We start from the raw sequence: 16,291 nt of genomic DNA on the forward strand, positions 1-16,291 counted from the left end.
ACCTGTAGTTGAAAATTATTTGCCGTTTCACTGAAGTATGCTCTTAAGATTCGACATAAATAGTGCACACTAAACTTTGTCAGTCATACGTATTTTTTTTAACTAACTAACTTTTAAAATTCAAAACCATAATAGTTTAGGTGCATATGCTATGGGCGATCCGACAATCCTAGTGTACACTTTTTTCGTCATACTTATTTGTTTTCGTTGAATTAAGAATACACATTTTTACAGATGGTGTTGGTTAGTTTTTTTTTTTAATTCATTACGCCTTACCTAAACCATAATCATGGACCCCACATCCTGAAGCGGGCCCCTAGGCTAGGATGTTTGGCGGGCCCCCCAACCTATCGCTAAGGGTAAAGGCAGTGTGATGCACTGCAGTAGCGTTTTTCAAATAGTGTACGCGGTAAAATTAAAGTGTATTTTTAGCGATTTTTTGTAGTTTTAATATGTCAATCGATTTGAATTATGGAGTTGCCGAGTATCGTCACACAGTTAAAAATTGCATCGTAAAACCAAATTTTAATTTTTGACTATTAGAGCAAATTTGTGATCTGTGTTTATCTCACTTATCTGGTCAATTCGGCACGCCGGTCCCCTGACCGGGGCCATGACCATAATCGATAAAAAATATTCTTCTATATATTCTAATTCTTTATAATTCCTTAGTGAGAAGCCGGCTTGAGAGTGGGTCGATTGTTTGGGCCCCGCATCAGTTGAAATATGACCTTATGGTGGAGCGAGTTCAAAAGAAATTTTTGAGACTCCTTTATTTGAGGTTATATGGATACTATCCGTGGCTTTATCCAACTGACTTTCTCTTAGGTATGCTAACATACTGTAGTTTAAGTGCTAGAAGATATCAATATTTGGCCACGTATTTTTTTCGACTAATACGTGGTGTGAATGAGAACTCTGCCATTCTTGGTAATATTGACTGGTGTGTCCCTGATAACTATCTTAGAAATCGGGAGCATCAGTTGTTTGTTCTCCCGAGGAGCAGAACTAACCTGCCTTTGGTGATGCCAATTGGTAGAGCAATAACTCTGTTCAACCAAATTGCTTCGGATGTTGATATATTCCATCTACGTGAGAATGAGTATAGGTGGACGTTATTTTATAAATTCTTAAAATAGGGTCTGCTTAACTCATCCGGTGTACTTCCTTGTACCTATATACTTCATATTTTTTGTATTTACACATTTATACTATAGAATAACTTAATATTGCATAATTACAATATTACATAATACTTTTTTAATAATATTTATTTGTTTCTAAATGTCATGTTGTGAACGTCTTAAACTTATAATTTGTAATGTCCACAATATGTAAAATAAATTAAAATTGAAATTGAAATTAAATTGAAATTGAAATTGAAATTAAATTGAAATTGAATTGAAATTGAAATTGAAATTAAATTAAATAAAATGTCTAAAAATGATGTAATCGTATATTGGTATAATTTTAGGTATTTTATGGATAAATGAATTTTTTTTGTCGTTTATATACTGCGAGTTGATTAGGCAGGGTTTAATTGAAATTTTAAAACTTACAAACACTATATACACATTGTAGTTTTAGGTCAATGAAAACAAATACGTTTGATTAAGGCTATACCTCAGTTGAGGCATGCTCTTAAAAGATCGTGGGTAGGCGATGCGCGGATTGTGCAAATGACGCGTGCCGAACGAAATATAATTTGTCATATAAATCCAACATGCGTCCATTTAATGTTCTGTTTATTGTTCTATTAGTAACAATAATAAAAAAATCATTGACATGTTTTCTTTCAAGTAAATGCGTAACGTTTTTTAGTCATCTTTACACGATTTAAGAATTAATACCCCCGTCGCCATCACGAAACAAATTGACGTGTTCACAGCTCGACGTTCGCTCTCCGATTGCCAGCGAGTCCACAATTTCATCGCACCTATAGTTAAAAATTATTTACCGTTTCACCGAGTACCGTCTTAACAATGTTTAGAATGCACTTTTTATGTCATATCTTAATAACAGCCTACCTTCACCCTTTACCACTACTTTCCACGGTGATGACCGATAAACCAATTAACAGAAAATACAAAAAATAGCCGACAGAAGCCTCGAGCGATGTACGACATATTTTAATATCCAAGGCTTTTAAATTAAGCTCTTACACATTGATTTTATACCCTGTTTTCATGATAGGTGCCACTTATATCGATCTTTTTAATTGCCATGTTCGCATCTGGTTTTTATCTTCCTCGGTTTTTAAATGTTTTCTTTTTACTCTCGGTTCGCTAACTGCCACTCACTTTGTAACGTGTGGACGCGGCACTAGTAATAATTTTAGATTTACGTTTTCCGATGTTACGGGAAAGATGCGCGCGTCACAATTTTAATGCGGATTTACGACATGCGTTTCTGAAGATGCACGCGCGCCATGTTTTGTTAGGACATAGGTACATGCACAATATTGTTATCACGCATGCAGATTCTCTCAACCGAATGAATGCTGATTTAATTCAATTTATTTAAATTCTAATGGATTCAAGCTCTGTACTATTCCATTTAAGTCGTTTTTTGCGACCCGGGTTTCGCCTTTCGGCATCTTCAGGCGCCGTGTACACTCACCAAAGGTAAACACACACTGACAACGAACTCTCTTTACTCTAGCTTATATAATAAATCGTTAGAGAGAGTTCGTTGTCAGTGTGTGTTTACCTTTGGTGAGTGTACACGGCGCCTGAAGATGCCGAAAGGCGAAACCCGGGTCGCAAAAACGACTCAAATGGAATAGTACAGAGCTTGAATCCATTAGAATTTAAATTCAAATTCCATCAAGTACCCTCAGTCGATAGTATTAATATCAATTTATTTATTTTTTTAACATTTTGCGGACATTACAAATTATAAGTTTAAGACGTTCACAATATGACATGAAACATTATTATAAAGAAGAAAGAAAACGAAAAGTAATAAAAGGAATAAAAATGAAAATATAAAAAGAGAACATAATATAAACATACAAAAGCAGTGAAAATACAATTATACATCTATATAAGTAAAAAGAAGTACACCGAGTTTGCTAAGGAGACCCTATTTTAAGAATTTATAAAATAGCATCCACCTAAAATCACTTTCACGCAAGTGGAATATATCAACACCCGAAGCAATTTGGTTGAACATAGTTATCGCCCTCCCAATTGGCATTACCAGTGGCAGGTTGGTTCTGCACCTTAGGAGAATTAACAACTGATACTCTCTATTTCTAAGATAGTTATCAGGGACACACACATGTCAACACTGCCCTGAACGGCAGAGTTCTCATTTATACCTCGTATGAGTCGAAAAAAATACGTAGCTAAATAAAGATCTCTTCTAAATTGCAGACTGCAGTATGTAAGGATAGAAAGTCAGTTGGATAAAGCCAAGCTGGAGAATAAACAACTGATGCTCTCTATTTCTAAGATAGTTATCAGGGACACACAGGTCAACACTGTCCAGAATGGAAGAGTTCTCATTTATACCTCGTATGCGTCAAAAAAAATACGTAGCTAAATAAAGATCTCTTCTAAATTGCAGACTGCAGTATGTAAGGCATACCTAAGAGACAGTCAGCTGGGTAAAGCCATGTAGTATCCATACAAGCTCAAGTAAAGGAGTCTCAAGAACGTCTCCTGTCTTCATATTGTGATTGATTATGCATGGCTCTTTCCACCTGTCAATATTTATTTTTATGTAATTCCATAGGTACCACATACTCCATGGGAAACGTGGTCAAAGTATACTCGAATGCATGGCGACCTTTCGTTTCCGGACCCGGAGGGGAGTAATACTTTTAGCAGTCGGCTTTTATGTTTTAAATCAAAGTATCAATATTATCTTGTTTTTCCAAATATATTTTTTCTAGTATATATGAGGTGTTTTCAAATTATACCTGTTGAATAAAGAATGTTACATTTTAAAATCATGTGAATTATTTGTTTAATAAAAAAATAGTTTATTATGTAATATAATTGCCATAACTTCATATCACAACTTTACTAGTCGTCACTGAAACAAAGGAAAGTCGTCATCTATGAGCGGAATGCACAATCTAAGATTTCGATCCTAAGGATAAGTCGCCGAAAAGCATGACTTAACTATAGACAATCCTGAGTATAGAGTTAAGGAACCCTTAACAATAGACTACTTTTGTTATGAACACGTCCCTTTCTGTATTACCATTTACCACTGACAGCTGCTGTCAAAATAAATTCGCATGTCTATAAAACAGTCCATACACTCAAATTCATTTAACAATGTATCTCAATATGGATATTGATAGTGTTAATTCGTTTGGCATGTACTTGGAGAATATTATTTTACTTTTATACGCCAGCCCGCAGAAATACAAAATGCCAGGTGAAGAATGACACTTGACGCTAGTGTTACCATGTTAAAAAAATATCTTGCGGTGCCTGTGGAATCACGTATAATGACTTATAACGGAAACATAAGGGTATTATAATTAAATATTAATATGTATTTATAGTTATTGCATTTATAAAATGCAGTTGTCATATTTTTGCCATCGTTTAACAATTATAAAATAATTTACCTAAACTTTAGGAAAGAGAATTTTTAAATATGGTATTATTTTCAATAGAAATGATCTTAACTAAGGACAATGTTTCTGCATAGTGTTTTCTTCTAAGGAAATTTTAGTTATGACAAATGTTTCTGCATTCCGCTCTATGACGATTACGTGTTTATTTTTTCTATGTCGTAAACCTCACGATTGATGATCGTGATAGTTGCAAAATATGATACTGTGGAATTCTGTTTTCTTTTTGTAGACTTGTTTTTATTTATTGTCACACTCATTCAGATTCATATGGGTATTTATCAGAGTAATAGTATAAAGAGAGTCGATATTGTTTGGCAAAATGAAGGCTTGTTTAGCACAGTGGAACCTCGATTTTATTTTTATTAACTTAACAATGAAACGTTATACCACCATGTTGCTTCACAGTACGGCTGACAAATTTAAATAAAACATAGTAGATTTCTCTACTTAAGAACATACGGGTTCTTTCCTTATGATAATGATAATAAAATGAATTTCCCGACTCGTTTTCTTCTGGGTATGCTATCAATGCAATCCCTGTCTACCCGAAGAGTGATTGTTCTTTCAAAGCATTTCTTTTTACTTATTCGTGGGTTCATTTACAATCCGTATATACTGGCAAATATTAATTTTCATTTTCCCACTAATATCACTCGTAGCTCCACGGTCTTCAAGATACCTCGTCGCAGGACAGATGTTATGTTTCATGATGCTGTGTATCGTGCAATTAGCTTATTGGATGGCACCATAATGGTTGATTTATTTTTTATTAACTATATAATGTTTGTGGACGTGCTAAATAGGTTAAATTTATAATTGTATATATTATCATACACATACTGTCTTTTCTACTTTCTTGTTATATTAGTTGTTATTTGTAATTAAGATATTTTTATCATTTTGTATTTAATATGTATTATGGCGCATTGGCCAATCGCTGTAATGCCGTAATACTCTTTTTCTAAATAAATAAATAAATAGTTAACCATAAAAAATAACTAAAAATAATTACTACTGACTTTATATTTAAAGCAAAACAATAAATTTCAGCAACACGTGCCCGCAGTTTTTAAATGACTGTAGTCATCCAAATCAATATTTACCGGCGACGTGTACAAAAAATATTTAATTTAGCCGTAGAAATTAAATCTTACTCTAACGCACATTGCGGATATATGAGCGTGCGGAATGCTTTCTCACTCGCACTTATGGTTCGTTTTTGTTCAGGCCTTGTAAGGTTAAATTCTACGTATTTGCTTCTAGATATAAAAACCGGCAGAAGTTTATTTTACATGTGCGATTGGCGACTCCTGCAATTTACTTCAGCGTGCTCTTATTTCGCGATGGACCGCTACGCCAACATAAAGCCTGACCAATGATGGCTCTGTCCGTCGTGCGAGCGACCAATCGCGCGCCGCCTTTCATCTTCCGTTTCCAATATTAATCAAATTCGTTTTATACTTTTCTCGCGCGCTCCTAATTATTGACAGATGGCGTTCGATTTTCGTTACGAAACGGTTGCCCTTCCTTCAGTATTGATGTGTGACATGTCATCACACTTTTTACAATTCTTAGGTTTCCTCAATTTTAAATCGGCACCGACGACTTTTCTATAGAAAACGTCAATTAAATATTATCAAAATTAAATTTGTTTAAAAAGATAATAACCAACTAAATATTTTAATCGAGTTTTCGTTTGTTTTTTAAAAGTGGTCAAAATATGGTTTTTGTACTTATGTACTATCATCATCATCAGCAGGGGTCGATCCACTGCCAGATGAAAGCATCCCCTAACTCCTTCCGCTATTATTTGTCATTAAGTCTTCGCTGCAATGTACATCCACCGAAAATTATGAGTTTGTCCATTCAGCTAGTTCTAGAACTTGTGATCGTTTAGTGGCACTTGGATACGATTGTATGATGGCATTTGTCCAGCGGTTGTCCACTCGCCGAACGACAATACTCGATACTTTTATATATCTGTGTGAGCGCGTGGCAACGTTCGCGCCAAAGGTTACTACGGTGTACTGATTTCCGGTAAGTAGGGTTTAGAGCTGTAGTATTTATGGGTGACGTTGAAATGCGGTCGCCAAAAGCTACATAGATATAGGCGCGAAGATTGCCTCTGCCTGGCTTTTTATAAGTAGAGTTTGGCAATGCGCGTCCAGGCCATTGTTAATTCATCTGATGAACGACCTCACAACCACAAAATTCACAATGGGTACTCTTGTCTTCCTTTTTATTATTTTGCTTCTTTTGTGGTCTTTCCGCGTTATGCCCAACATGCACCGTTCCATGCCACGTTGCGCTACTCGTAATTTTTGGATTTTTTTTACATTCAGGGTCCATGTATTATATACATGGCCCCAACAAGAGGGGCGCTGACAGGGGTCTAACCTAGAGGCCCGGGCTCAGGGGGAGAGATGAGATAAACACACACATCTGAAATTTGGTCTAATAGTAAAAAAAGTCTCCTGCGGCACTATTTCACTAAGCAGTTATTACCAATTTTTGGTTGTTGTGTTTTGATACTCGACAACTCCATAATTCGATGTGTTAAAAAATCGCTAAAAATACACTGAATTTTATTTGACCTCGGACACCATTTTTTGGAAAACGCCACTGTAGAGCATCAGACTGTCTTTAACCTTCGTGATAGGTGGGAGGGGAGCGCCAAAGATACTGCCCTGGGGGCCCGCTTCAGGATGTGGGGCCCATTATCATATGCATACGTGAGCATTGGTACGATACATCGGTTGAACACTTTACGCCCAAAACACAATGGCACGCAACTTTAGATGATACTATTCAGGCATCACACGTGCTTCATGTCAGTTGGGTAGGTTCTACGAGGAATTTCGTCATTCATACCAGAGTCAATTGGCATTACATATTTACTGTCCAAGATTTATTGCAATGTGTATGAATAAGTAATATAATATTCCAATTTTATTAACAAAATTGGAGTATGTACATATATTATCTAGAGTTGGGTTTCGGGAATTCTCGAGAAATTTTCGAGATATTCCATCCCGAATCTCGAGAATTAAAATTTTTAACATTTCGGGAAATCCCAGATCTCGAGAATATTTTCTCGGATTTCGGAATTTATTTATTATTAAATATTAATTGAAAAAACGATTATCTATATAAAAAAGTGGATAGAAAACACAAAACGTTCAAGGACTGATCGGGGCATTTAACAAAATGAAGCTAACGTCGACTCAAAATTACCGCAATTTTTGCAACATCAGGAAATTTAGTGTCTCAAAAGCGTACGCGATTGACAGTCTGTGTTTTTTGAAATCCTATTTTAATAAGTAATGTTTTGAATTATTTTTGTTTTCCTACTTCTATTTTGTTTACATAAAAAAAATCTTATTTTTTTTGGATTTTTTACAGGTTTTTTTTTACATTTCCCGAATTCTCGAGTATTCTCGAGATTTTTTTTCTGGAAATCCCGAATCTCGAGATTGAGATTTTCTCGGGAAATACCAAACTCTACATATATCTAATGGTGTAAAAATTCTTTATTTTTATAGCAACCGTCTATAATTTAAACGCTTGGTCTCTCATTCAAACATTATAAACATTAAACAATAACAATTTTTAACGTTTTTCGTTTAAAAATATTTAACAGTGAGTTTTTTGGCTTCGTTAGTGTTCATGTATTCCTTTCCTGTGAGAAGTAGGTAGACTATTTTCTAATCATAAAAATCACAAACGATTTTTCTGTATTTTTTTAAAAATTAATTGGTATTAATCAACCTTTTACTTATATGATTTCCTCGTATTTGAACACGTTTTCAATTCAATGATTAATTCTGTGATTATTTTTAGTTTTACGTCTGACTCTTTTATATTTATTGTCGCGTATTGGTACTTAAACCCGTTCGATCGATAATAGGTGAATTTTAGTTTTTAGCATAGTCATAACTCATAACCATTGCAATATTAACAAGGGAATCAATTTTTTGTTACCTAGAGGTAATAGATTACAAAATACTTGTGGGAAATAAAAGCAGTATCGGTGCTACAGTAAGTGTGTCATTTTTTCCCGATTTTGCATCATTGCAACATTGTTTGCACACTCTATTGTTGAGCAAAATAATATGGAAAATATTTTACAGTTTTTGCTACTATTTTTTCGGTTAAATTTACGTGAATGTTTTCATACATTTTTGCGGTTTGCGTAAGTATTGATTTCTCTCAATAAGTAGATATGTATCCATACTTATGATACAATCTACCTACATACTTGATTGTAATAAAACATACATAATTTTGAAAACACTTCTGAGAAAATATGTTATAATCAATAGAAAAAATCTTTTTGAAAAAGTAAGACACCCCGCAGGATCGAACCTGCATCTTTCGGGTTTCGCGCCCACGCACACAGACCACTATGCTAAAGGTACCATACTTAATTATGACAAAGTAATAAGTATATTTGGTCTACAATCCGGTCGGGATCTTGGCCTTTTTTCAGAAGAGGTGTCTTAATAGAGTTTTTTTTTATTATCCAATTGCTTAATTTATTGGTCACATAAATTCAAACACACATTGATATAAAACGTGTGAATTTTCCAGAGGTGGGATTCGAACACGCGGCATTACCACTGTATCATCGCGGGCGCCAATTAACTAACCTTGAATTTATTTCACTCTGGATCAGTGTTGCCAACCGTACTATAAATATAGTACAATTCAATAATTTTGATTCCGCGAAAAATGTAAAATACTATAATTTTACGCCAAATATTCCAAAATACTATAATTTTAAACGATTCTAGACGAAAAATGTTCCTGTACTATATTTTATAGAGAAATTCTATAATTTTTATGCCTTTGTCCTATAATCAGCATAGAAAAATATGGCAACACTGCTCTGGATACTTAACTTAAATCCCGTTTACATGATTCACTTTTGACGATCATCGCGGAGGAATCATCCTCAGGGACCCGTGTAAACGCACATTCATCAACGATTTATCATCCGGAATCAAAGTGAATGAAGTTCAACTGGTTCTCCTTTTTGATCATTTTGTGTTCACTGCGGATGATTCCAAAAGTCCTGCGCATGCGCACTGCGCCCCTTTGTACTGTCATCATATTCCCCAAGATATTACGTCGCATTGCCCATGTATTAGTCTCTGGTTTTATCCACAAACGACTCTTTTTCCTATTCCTCTTTCTCTCGATGAAATTTCTGCATTCATATAACAGACAATCACAAATTGTTTGAATTCCAACCTGCACCGTAATTTCACTTGACGCCATTTTGGATGAATTGTGTATTTCACTTTCAGTGATACGACGTGTAAACAAAAAATGAACGCCTGCATTTAATTCACTGTGGATAATCATCCGCAGTGACTCGTCTAAATGAGCCTTTAGCTTTCTTCTGTTATTAATGTTTTCGCAAGGACAATACATTGTAATAAAAATTGGAGACGGTCTGAAGAGATAGCCATTGGTAGGTGAGCGTAGCTGGTCACCGTTCACACCAGAGTGAGGATGTATGGATGCGAGGATGTGTGTAGGAGGTAGGTCTTTTTGACGAAAATATGAACACTTGCTTGAAAACGCGAAATAGCTTGTAAAGTAAGCATTATGTTTCGAACCGTGTCTGAAAATGCAACGGAAATATTGGTCGTACTTAGATTATTATGATCGCGTAAGTGTGAGGCCTCAGTGCCAGCGTTCGGCGCAGCATTGAGCGTTTTGCGCAACTCAAACGTATAACCGTATAAATGTATAACCAAAAAAAGACATTGTCTACGAACATTTTCACACACGGTTATACGTTTGAGTTGCGCAAAACGCTGAACGCTGCGCCGAACGCTGCCACTCAGGACGTACACTAAGAGTTTTTATTATATTTTAGTCTATAGACTCTATGACAGCACATGACAGCTCAAGTCAACATCTAAACAAGGAAATAATCCAAAAATATGGTAAAAACGCATTTCTTCTAGTTGTACCTACATGTAAAAGTTGGCAACCCTTAATTTTTTTTATTTTAATGTCGTCTCAGAGTTCTGCTCTCGCCGTGGATGTAGACTGTTGAATAATATGATTTTATTACTGGCGACATGACATGAGAGCGATCAGGGTCGCGGGGGTTAAGCGCCGAGCCATCTGGCATAGGTTACCATTGCAATCGAGAGAGCGTCAATTCCAGCTCTACCCTTCATCTGCCGATGCTCAGAATGAATTAAATAAGTAGTGAATAAATACATTTATTTAACAGCGAGTGTGGTGTGTATCCTGATGTATTATTTTTAAAAGCCTTTAAGGCGAAGTGAAATGCTAGTTTCTATACTAGTTTTTAATGTTACTTAGTAGAATATTTCTTCTTCACTTTAAATTATCGAGGAATGACATATTATTAGAAATAACAAATAATTCAACGGTTTTTTTATTTCTTCTAGTCAGAAAATGACAACCGGCCTGGTCCTTTTAATTGGTTATGCTATTTCTATTGGTTCAAATAAAATCTATTTCATAACCACTATTCCAAACAATCGGTAAGATTGTCAATAATTCCAAATTAAAAATATTATGGTGTCGCTTTTAAAGCAGTGAACTATAATTTGAAGGTGATGGTGGTGGATTACAGATCTAGGGGGGGGTTACACAGGATGCCAGACACTGACCTTTTGTGTTGAGAGGGCTGGCGCGCGCTGGAGGCGGTTCGGTGTTCACGCACTGTGTAAACGGATGGTTCGGAATGTCACTCTCACGGTTTCATTTGGTTTTAGGATGAATGATGATGAAAAGTTCAGGATGGATGATAGACGCGACGTTCGCTCAAACCATATCAGATTTAGCGCAACGAAGATCAAACATATGCGTTTTGAGTCAATCTATGCTTAACGACGGCTAAGCTATAACAAGCCCGCGCATGACCGCTCTTTTGATGTCGCTCGAACTAATATTATGTTATACGGTATACGCAATCACGGTCGTCTCATGACCCGTAATTTCTGTTTACCTGGTCTTGTGACAATAATAAATAATGATGTGAGGTAGGTGGGGAAATAAGGATTGACGGCCACCATATTTGGCCCAACCATTAGTAATTAAGTCTTTTTTTATTCATTTCATGACTATTTATAATTTCATACCGTCTATAATTTTGCATTGGTTGTTAACTGTAATGTGGTAATACTCTTTTTCTAAATACACAAATGACACAAATTGAAGTAGGTACCTACATAACTTAGAGCGGCATGCACAATCTAAGATTTCGATCCTAAGGATAAGTCGCCGAAAAGCATGACTTAACTATAGACAATCCTGAGTATAGAGTTAAGGAATCCTTAACCATAGACTACTTTTGTTATGAACACGCCCCTTTCTGTATTACCATTTACCACTGACAGCTGCTGTCAAAATAAATTCGCATGTCTATAAAACAGTCCATACACTCAAATTCATTATCCATATTAACCATATCTCAATATTGATAGTGTTAATTCGTTTGGCTTGTGCTTGCAAAATATTATTTTACTTTTATACGCCAGCCCGCAGAAATATAAGATGCCAGATGATAGAATGACACTTGACGCTAGTGTTATCATGTTAAAAAAATAATTTGCGGTGCCTGTGGAATCACGTATAATGACTGATAACGGAAACATAAGAGAATTATAATTAAATATTAATATGTTATTTCATTTATAAAATGCAGTTGTCATATTTTGTCATCGTTTAACAATTATAAAATAATTTACCTAAACTATAGGAAAGAGAATTTTTAAATATGGTATTATTTTCAATAGAAATGATCTTAACTAAGGACAATGTTTCTGCATAGTGTTTTCTGCTAAGGAAATTTTAGTTATGACAAATGTTTCTGCATTCTGCTCCTGAATTCAAATTCCATCAAGTATTCTCAATCTATGGAATTATATTATAGCCAGCGCCTAGCACTGAAGCGAGGCTTCCCATCATTATTTAATGGCCGATTAATCAATTGATTAATCATTGTTTTAAAGTGAGTGTGGCGAGGCATGGGAGGGTAAATTTAGTAGGAAGTCGTTAGGAGAGGCACAGTCATGCGAAATTGCTGACCCCACCTATCTCCAATCACTCTTGAGAGATTGTTATTTTAATATTGTTAAAGCGAGGTCGTGCCTTATTATTATTCTCTTCGGTAGGGCTGTCGACAATATTCTGTCTGCCCGAAGACTGAATCTAACAGCTTTCCTAGGAGGATTGGTTGTCGTCAGTTTGTATCTTATATCGCCCTACATTCAAATAGATAAAATACAAAAGCCGATCGCTAAATAGTAGCTCAATTTGGGAAGCGCTTCTTCTTTCGACCATGTACGATCCTAATAGGATCATATGGGCTTCCACAGAGTAGAAGTTTGTATTAACAGATTTTGTTTTTTACGTGAAATGGATGTCAGCCACTTCCTCAATCTGTTAGGTCCATACCCTGACAGACACAAATTGAAAAACAATAAAGTAGGGAAGCGCTTCAGTGAGTATTAAAAGGCCAATAGTTAAAATTTGTTGTAATTAAGTATGACTCCTTCAGCATAGTGGACGATGTGCGTGGGCGCGATACCCGAAAGATGCAGATTCGATTCCTGCGGGGTGGGGGTGTCTTACTTTTTTCAGAAAGATTTTTTCTATTGGTTATAATATATTTTCTCAGAAGTGTTTTCAAAATAATTGTGTATGTATATATTATATGAGACGTGAGGATGAAGGCCTCCTCTAGCGCTTATCAGTCTTTCCAGTTCCTAAGTTATCGCTACCACGTACATCCAATGAACTTTATGTGTTCGTTGATCCAGCGGGTTTAAGGGCGTCCCTGGGTTGCTTAGTACCTAATCGTTGGTTCCCAGGGAATTAGCAATAGCTGCGGTTAAGGGTGGCCGTTAGTTACTCAGAAATAATGGGAACTGAAATCCTAACGGGTAAGGAGTAGCAGGTAACCGATCTCGAGTGAGGAATAATACGGGATAAACTTAAACACGTGTCATGAATACGTCATACGTCGAATACTGACAACTGCTCTCGGTTTATGCACTGACACTCATTTAATATTCATGTATTGAAGGTTGCAACACACACTGTTGCTCTATGCGTGGTTCATTTACGTAGGGCATTCATACATTCAAAACCCTGCGTCAAAATGTAGTGTATTGGAATATAGCCTAACGGAATTCTATTTATTAATTTGTTCTATGGTACCGTCCCTTAATTACGGTTTGTAACTTGTACGATTACCTAAATTATAAAAAGATTACTTAAATATTCCCGTATTTTTTCCCTCCATATAAAGAGTAAATTAATCGTTTTAAATGCAGTGTCATCCTTACATGCTAGAATCTAGTTAAGTGCTCGTTTACTAATAATTTTTCCGCGGATCGTTTCAGCTGTGAGATTACCATAATAACATAAGTGGTGATGTGACGTGGCCTGACAGCTCCGTGACGTGTGCGAAATGGAAAGTGATTACTCGCGCGGCGACTACTTGCGTCTGAACTGCTGACAATGTTCCATCTACACAGGGCCTTCGAACTCTCTCTCAGGAGCAGAGAGAGTTCCAATGGGCCCAAGACCAAGGCGTACCTGGCGTCTGTCCACAAGCAGTGCACCGGGAAGGCCCATGCGTGTGGAAACTCTGACCCGGCTGCGAAAACCATAATGAAGTCAGACTCCAGCGGAAGCATACGATCAAATAAGAGCTCCACTAAAGGATCTGAGTGTTTTATTGAAATAAGGAATGGAGAGTTGTTGAGTCCTATCCACAAAGACGTGATTCAGGAGTCTGGTAAAAGCTTCAGTAATAGTACCAGCTCGTTCGAAGGTCATAGTGATACTGATTCCAGTGAAAATACAAGATCTGATCCTAGCGATGGTGGAGGCGTTCAAAATATTAAACAAAATGATGGAAGAGGAATATTTTCTGCTGATCGTCTTCATTTGGCTTCGACGAAAGCGTCTTTTGCGAAGACGGCCAAAATGAGATATTCTGACGAAGGCGACTGCCATATTGCTGACGACCTTTCGCCTTTACAAGAATTTTCTAATGAAGATTCTCCGCAAAATAAAAAAGGTTTCGGAAAGAGCCCGAATTTCTTTGAAGGTTTCGACAGAAAAGATGTAAGAAGATTATCAGGCAGGCTGAGTTTCCGTGAGAAGAAAGTTGGAATTGTGACGGTGGATGATGTTAAGGCAGACGGATCTATGATTAATGACAAAAAACCTCCACAAAATAAAGCTTGTATTACCAATAACAACAAACCACAGAATGGCGGGGCAGAATCTGATAAACCAAATTCTAAACCACCGGTGTCAAGAAGGAGTTCTACTGGGTCTCAGCAATTGTTGTCTCCAAACTTCAATGGAAGATCAGGATCATTCAGGATCCAATCTCCGACGATCAGGGCTCCCTGGAACAGTATTCACGCTAAAGTTTCTCCTGGCAATCAACAGGGAAGTGGTTTAGTTCGCACTGGTAGTCTCAGGGGCAGCATAGTAAGAAAGAAGAGGAATACTCAAGATATTCTATACTGGCAGCAGATCTTGGATCTGGCCGAACGCAGGAAGTACGGATGGGGGTTGAACCCTGGAAAGGATGGGCAGGGGTTGCTGAAAGATCTCCGGGATATGGGGTCGGAGTTTGCTGACGATGGTGGATTGATGGTAAGTGTTTTTTTTCTAAGTTACTTTAGTATTATGATCTATGGCTCAGTGTGTTTAATTTTATTTAGATCGAGACAGCAAGGAGTATTGAGCGAGTGGATTTTCTCTATCGGTATTTCCAATGTATCTACGAATGCTTCCTCCAACATCCGTCTTTGTATTTCATGTTTCCTCATCAACATCATCGCAACCACTCTTGGTCAACTGCTGGATGAAGGCCTCGCCCGGCTGTCTCCTTTTTATCGATCTATCTTAGCCTTTCGTTGCCACCTACGTCTACCAAACTTTAGTAGCTCTTGGTCGCTCTAAGCCTTAGTGTTTTAGCATGAGTGTTTTCAGAATTATGTTTGTTCAATAATTAGAATTTACATTCTTAAATCTTGTGAATTATTTGTTGAATAAAATAAATGGTTGATTAAAAATTATTAGCAAGTTCAAGTAAGTCACAACAGAAAATATTGGAGAGATCCGTGATGTCGATTAGTAATTAAAGTAATAAATGCTTTAATTTAGAATACAGAAATCGATCGCCTACCGCAACTCATTTTAGAGAGCGCTTATGAGCAGGTGTTAATAAGGCCAATAGTTAAAATTTGTCGCAATTAGGCATGGCAGCTGTAGCATAGTGGTAATGCACAGGGCGCGAAACCCAAGAGACGTAGGTTCGATTCCTGCCGGGTGTCTTACTTTTTTCGAAAAAGATTTTTTCTATTGGCTATATTTTCTCATGAGTGTTTTCAGAATAACATAACTTATGTTGTTGTTTTTGTGACGTCACACTTGCCCATAATGTCCCCCCCCCCCTTCTTAACTTCTTCGTCACAAATATCATCGTATTGTATCATCCCCACTAAGGGCGTGACGTGATATATGGACGGCCCCTAATGACAAATCACGGTTCATCCCGATAAAATATCTTTTTGACGTTATACTTCTTTAGGCGCGTTTGGAAAATCAGAGCAGAGTGTATTTTTGTTGATATGTAACACATTATTTATTTTTTCACACAAAAATAAATGCACT

At 36.5% G+C, this 16,291-nt stretch overlaps 1 protein-coding gene across 3 annotated transcripts in view; it reads left to right on the plus strand.

Annotated features, from left to right (window-relative positions):
• Mhcl (Myosin heavy chain-like) overlaps positions 1–16,291 on the plus strand; it is a 477,652-nt gene that overhangs the window by 222,809 nt on the left and 238,552 nt on the right. The window contains exon 2 of one of the 3 annotated variants that reach the window (XM_085950233.1): positions 13,996–15,268. The exons of the other annotated variants lie outside the window; for them this stretch is intronic. Coding sequence (XP_085806359.1) covers positions 14,114–15,268 — 1,155 coding nt within the window. The 5' untranslated portion in view covers positions 13,996–14,113. The remainder of the gene's footprint in view (positions 1–13,995; positions 15,269–16,291) is intronic. 3 annotated transcript variants of the gene reach the window in all.

Source organism: Rhyacophila brunnea, unplaced genomic scaffold (assembly GCF_057557595.1).
Source record: "Rhyacophila brunnea isolate RB1 unplaced genomic scaffold, BYU_Rbru_1.0 scaffold_23, whole genome shotgun sequence".
Lineage (NCBI taxonomy): Eukaryota > Metazoa > Arthropoda > Insecta > Trichoptera > Rhyacophilidae > Rhyacophila > Rhyacophila brunnea.